This window comes from Equus quagga, chromosome 1, assembly GCF_021613505.1.
Source record: "Equus quagga isolate Etosha38 chromosome 1, UCLA_HA_Equagga_1.0, whole genome shotgun sequence".
Taxonomy (NCBI): Eukaryota; Metazoa; Chordata; class Mammalia; order Perissodactyla; family Equidae; genus Equus; species Equus quagga.
Window position 1 is genome coordinate 61,434,401 of NC_060267.1, and position 6,000 is coordinate 61,440,400.

Here is a 6,000-nt window from a genome sequence, read left to right on the forward strand (position 1 = left end):
CCAAGGAGAAAGTGTCCCAAGCCAAACCACAGCTCCCAAGTTTGGCTCTTACCTGTTCAATCAATTACTTTCTAAGAACTGGAGAACCTGGCTGTTGAGAAGTCATGTTTGACTGCGGCTTCAGTCAAGCCACACATCAATGATTTCATGTGAAAACACCAAAGACACATCCCAACTCCCCAGCAAGGCACAGGAGACACTCCTTTCCCTTGGTGGCTCCAGCCTCCCCCTGCAGTCCCCCACCGCACCTGCCTGCTGAGCCCGCGTCCTCTCCCGCGTCCTCTACGGCATCCTCTCCCAGCCTCCAGGCCTTGGCACAGGCTGTTCTACCTGTTCTGCACAGAGAGCCTTCCTCGCCACTTCCTGGCCTGGGGAATTCCCATGCATCCTTCCAGAGCCAGCTCAAATGTCACCTCCTCCTGACAGCCCTCGGACTTCCCGCCCAATCCTTCGCACACACTCCTATCTGGCATTTCTCAGGTCGCACTCCTGTCTCTGCAGCTATGCCTCTCCCCTAGACGAGACGTTGACAAGCTGCTATTCAACTGCAAACTGAGAAGCCTCCTTCTTGGAAAGTTGGCCACAACTTATTTTCTCTGAACTCTCCCTGACTAGCAGGACACTCAGAAACTGTTTGCTGAATGTTTAAAAAAAAAGGTTAGACATGATATTATTTATTCCTTAGGAAACGTGTTATTTAACTCAACTCTCTGGATGCTGACAAAGTATAAAGTGTTGGTCCACATTAGCATGTATTTAAAAGTCGGGAAACTGATGTCATGATGCATCCTGGCTTTCTCAGTTGTGGTGGAAACACCATTTGCTTAATTATGATAAAAGAAACAGACATCAGCAGAAAATATAACTGGATGGGACCTGTTTGGCTGCACAAAAGGAGACCTACCGAGTAACTGGAATCTTGTCATCATTTTTTTATAAAGACAACCTGATGGAATAATATTTCTCCCTACTAAAGTTTCGTTTTCCCAGGACCTCAAGCGCACACTGTCTCTCACCTGGACTGAATTGCAACTGTCCCCTAACTCCGGCCCCATCTCCCCCAGATCATGGCAGCTGTTTACAGCCTGGAAAGTTCCTCAACCATGGCTCTGAGTCCACCCCTTTCCTGGGTCAACAGTCCTCAAGGACTCCCTGTGGGGTCCAAACCAGGCCCCCACCTAACTCATGTTGTCATCTCTCCTGCCCCAAGCAAGGCCCCTGCAAGAAAGCAAGGCCGCAATGTGGAGGTTTTATATATACACACACAGAGCAGCGACATGTAAGTGCTCCAGCAGGCTGCAGTCAGCTCTTCCCCTGCACTGAAATTCCACTCAGTCTCTACATCCAGCTCAAAGTCGCCCCCCAGGTGAAGACCTCACTAAATTCCCCAAGACAAAAGCGCTGGGAAACAGAGAATGAGAAAACAACGTGTGTGATCTCCTCCAGAGGCTTAGCCCAGAGATTACTGACAGTCTTCTGCAGCCTTTAGTGCGGCCTCCTCTACCTCACCCTCGCAGGGAGACCTCTGAGCACAAAACAAGTGCTGGGGAAGAGCTGTCTAAATTGGAAACACAGGCCCTCTCCCACAAGGTTCTAAAAGGGAAAATGCCCAAGACTGGATGCTGGTGGTGGTAGGGAAATGTGACCAGATGTGTGTGTGCCCCAGGACTCACCTGGGAGAACAGGGGGATGCCTAAGGATGTGACAGAGGGGGGCGCCCAAAGATAAACCACGGTGGGGGTGGCTCCGGAGACAGAGAGGAGGATCTGTGGACTAACCACTTATACTCCAGGCCACAGTCACTCCCTACTCGGGCCTGATGTTAACAATGAACACTGAGACCAGCACACAGGCGCTTTCAACAGCTTTCCCCTAAACCCCCGTCCCCTAAACCACAGACAAAAGGAAGCTGGGCCTGAGATTAAGTGGGACACTAGAAGTAGGTTTTCCTGGATCCATGGGCGAGAGGCAGACAGAAAGCTCTGGGGTGTTTGGGGCTGGATTTACAGTCTGCCTGGTCTTCCAAAAGCTGTCTGGCTAGAAGTAATGTGAAAACCAGGCTGCCTCCTGGCTGCCTGACCAGGAATGGGGGTGGCTGTTGGCCTCGGGTTAGGAGGCAGCCCCACACAGTGGGCAGGGATGAGGGCCTGCGGAGGCTGTGCATCCCAAAGCACCTCTGACCAGAAGACCCAGAGGGAGGGTCAAGGAGAAGCAACTGGGGCATCAGTGGTTCTCAGAGTGTGGTCCCCAGACCAGCAGCAAACGACCCCTGGGGAAGTGTTAGAAATGCACGTTCTCAGGCCCCACACCTGGGGTGGTGAAGCACGTCCTGCTGGGGATGGTCCCAGCAACCTGTATTTTAACCTGCTCTGTGTAGGGTGACCCTCCCTGGCTGTATCCCCTCCCCCTGGTTAGAAAGATCGTCTGGTAACTGCAACGACTTCTCAAAGGATCAAAAGACTCCAAGTCACAACCTAGTAGGTGACATCCAGCCCAGAGATCTTTCAAAAAAAATCCTATCTGCTCACGTCACTTAGCAGCCAAACCCTTCACTGACTCTCACTGTGCTTTGCTTCCACGGTCCTCTCTCACCCGGGCCCCGCGGCCCCACTGCAGTCCTGGGTCTAACCTCTCAATCCAGCCACAGTGACTCCACCTGCAGGCCCCAGAGCACCAGGCTCTTCTGCAGCCAGCTCGGGTCACCACCCCTCCCCTAGATACCGGCCCTCCCTGAGCACATCCCTTCATCCCCCCTGTAACACAGGCCCCTCGTCATGCACACTGCACTCACAGAGTGTCTGCTGCAGCACCCAGAAAGCGGGGACACAGAGAAGACCCATAAGACTAGATGGTGGAACGAAGTCAAGTCTTAAACACACTTGACATTCCAGCTATAAAACATATCATTCCTCAGTATTTTAAATGGTCTTAATAGTAATTAGGAGAAAATGTTTACTGAAGTTTTAAAAGTCATAAAAGACTTTCGTGAACAGGCAGAACCACAAACAGTGGGAGAGAAAGGCGATTTGCCCACTGGGAGGCGGTCATGGAGTAACACCGTGGACAGCGGAGTGCAGCGCCAGGACCGTGAGTGACTCTCTGGGGAGCTGGACCAGCCCTCCTCGCACCCTCCATGCCCGGGCACCTCGGGTTCTCCCGGGCCAGCATTGAGCCAGCCTGGGCCATCCACAAGCCTAAGTGGTGTTAGCCTCACAGTCCAACCACAAGCCCAGGATCCGGGGGCTCCCAGAGAAGTCTCCCCCTCCTCCAAGGCAGCACCTCGGTGGCCACCTGGGTCCCAGATCCTTGTCATCTACATGTCGCATCCTGAGTGCTTAGGAAGCCCAGAATCCATGCTTCTGAGGTGTGTCCCCAACCTGGCCTCAGGGGGAGGTGGGATCCTGCAGTCTGCGCCCACTGCCTTCAGCAGACCCAGCAAGGAGGGGACACTCCGGGGACCTGGGGCCTCTGGAAGAGGAAGCCAGGAGAACACTTAAGGGATGGCATCCCTTTCCTCCTCTGCCTGCACAACAGCAAAGATCCTTTTCCAAGCACCAGCTGGCAGGCAGGAGCCTGTCTCCCTCTGCCTGGACACCCAGTCCTGAGGGGAGCCTAGACTCTTTCTCAGTCTCCTCCAGCCCACGCCTGGGCAAAAGTTTACCTTCTGGGGGCGGGACGGGGGAGGGGTGCAGAGAACAAGAGGGACACAGGCCTGACAGCCATCGCAGGGTACTGGGCCTCATGTAATCACAACACCACCTTGCACTAGATGTGGACAAAACAAGTGCTATTTTATGGGGGAAAGGAGGGTGTCACAGGAGTGTGAAGGGGGAGGAGAGGACCCAATCTGGCTGTAATTAACAGGCCTGCTTCAAACTGGGGGGATCAAGGTGGCCTGAGATGTCAAGGACAGGGACTGTCACAAAGTCGTCCCCCTCATCCATGGGACAGAATGGGGTGGGGGGAAAGAAAGTATTGGGTCAGGAAGGAAGAAGGTGAGGATGGGATAAATGGGTCTTCTTCCAGCCGGCCGACTGGCGACCCCCTCCCGCGCGCAGCGGGAGGAACCGAGCGGTGGAAGCGGAGCCTCTTGGAGACAGAGCATTTCAACCGGAAAAGCAAGCGTGGGGGCTCCCGGGGCAGCTCGGTACAAAAGGCCGCCCTGATTTGGAAACCTGGCGTGGGGGGTGGGGCACGGCTAGGCGTTTAGAGGGATTTACATATACACATTTAGAGACAGCCGGTCCGGATCTGCCACCGAGCGCTGCGTAATATCGGGCGAGTCCCTTCCCAGCTCGGGACCTCAGTTTCCCACCTACAGAGTGGGGAGAGTAAACGCTCCCGTAAGTCTGCGACAGCTCTGACTCTCCGACCTCACTCCTCGGGGCCGGAAGGGCTGGCTGGGAGTCTCCTTCTCGGGCGAGGCTGGGCGGGGCGTTCCCGGCAGGCTACTGCCGAAGCGGGCACCTGGCTGAGGGCTGAGCGGAGACCTCTGGAAGCAGGGAAAGAGGCTGTCGGGAGGCCGACGATCTGGGGAAAAGCGCGTGCGTGGGAAGCAGCGCAAGAGCCCTGACCCCAGGGACCCAGCCCAAAGTTGACGCAGGGACTCGGAACCGGAGCGGGCCCTCGGTTTCCCCGTGCGCACAGTGGCTCTGGAACCTCGGGTGAGGCCAAGAGGCGCCTTACCTTGTCCTTCTTGCCGGCCCCGCTCTCCTCCGCGGCCGAGGCGGCACACTTGTTGAGCAGCTTCTTGCCTCCGCAGGCCGTCGGGCTCCAGGTGCGGCCGCCCGAGCAGGCGCCCCCCGGGGGGTCTCCGGCCCCGCCCGCGGCGCTCTCCACCTTGATGAGGCGGTGCTTGGGGGAGATGTAGCGCACCTCGGCCGGCGTGGCGGGCCGCCGCTCGCTGCTGCTGCGGTAGAGGTGCGGGGAGCCCGAGGACGAGGACGAGGAGGCGGCGGCGCCCGCGCCGGAGGAGGCACAGCAGCAGCCCGCGGCGCCCGACGCGGACGAGGCCGAGAAGGCGCGCTGGCCGCCGCCCGGCTCCCCGCCGCCGCCGCAGTAGTCCAGGCGGCACATGGCGCGCAGTTTGCGCAGCGACGAGCCGGGCCCGTTGTAGGGGTCCTCGAAGTCGCGCTCCTTCTGGGCGCGGTAGGCGCGGATGAGGTCGCTCGTGCTGCCGCTCTCGTCGGGCAGCGATCCCGACGAGGCCGAGAAGCAGGACGCGGCGGCCGGGCCGCAGGACGCCGAGGCGGCCGCGGGGGCCTGCGGCGCGGCCTGGGGGGGCTGCGAGGGCCGCTCGCCCCGGCGCCGCTGCTCGCGGTAGTCGGGCCGCGGCGGCTGCGGGGGGTTCTTGGTCTTGCTGTTGCCCAAGCTGAAGTACTTGTTCAGCCACTTGGCCATGACGAGAGGCCGCCTAGGGCCGCGGCGCGGGAGCCTGGTCCGCCGCCGCGGCCATTCGGGGGACAGCGCTGCCGCCCAGGTCCCTCGGCGCCCCGACCCCGGCGGGGCGCTCGCTCCGGACGCCAAGTTCAAGTTCTCTCCGCCGCCTCCTGCCGGCCGCTCCCGGGCTCCGGCAGCTGCAGCACCGCCCTCCGCCTCCGCCAAGCGCCGCCTGGGCTTTGGATCTCGCGCCCCTCAGGGGGGCGTCTCATGGGATCCCGGCCCGCGGCCCCGCGGAGAGCGAAAGGCCCGGCGCCGCGCGCCTGGACGCCCTGGCCGTGCGCTCCGCCGTGGAACGCGCTCCTGCCCCGTCGGAGCCGCAGCCTCCGCCTTGGTCTGGATCCGCGGCCGCTGCGGGAACTTGTCGGCGTCCTCGGCCCCCCTTCTTCCTTCCCGAGAGCGCTGGGGCGAGCCCGGCCCCGCAGCGGGCGGGCGGGAGAGCGAGCGAGCGAACGGAGGGAGGCAGCCGGCGCCCGCCCCTGCCCGTTCCAGTCCCGGCGGCGCCTGCCGCTGCCGCTGCCGCCGCCTCCCGAACCGCCGCGTGTGTGACACTCGGGCCGC

The 6,000-nt window shown here is 60.1% G+C and overlaps 1 protein-coding gene across 1 annotated transcript in view; it reads right to left on the reverse strand.

Moving 5' to 3' along the window:
• SHB (SH2 domain containing adaptor protein B) overlaps nt 1–5,994 on the reverse strand; it is a 130,216-nt gene extending 124,222 nt beyond the window's left edge. Inside the window, exon 1 of the mRNA XM_046669655.1 lies at nt 4,687–5,994. Within this exon, the coding sequence (XP_046525611.1) occupies nt 4,687–5,400 (714 nt within the window). The 5' untranslated portion in view covers nt 5,401–5,994. The remainder of the gene's footprint in view (nt 1–4,686) is intronic.
• Nucleotides 5,995–6,000: the final 6 nt, after the last annotated feature.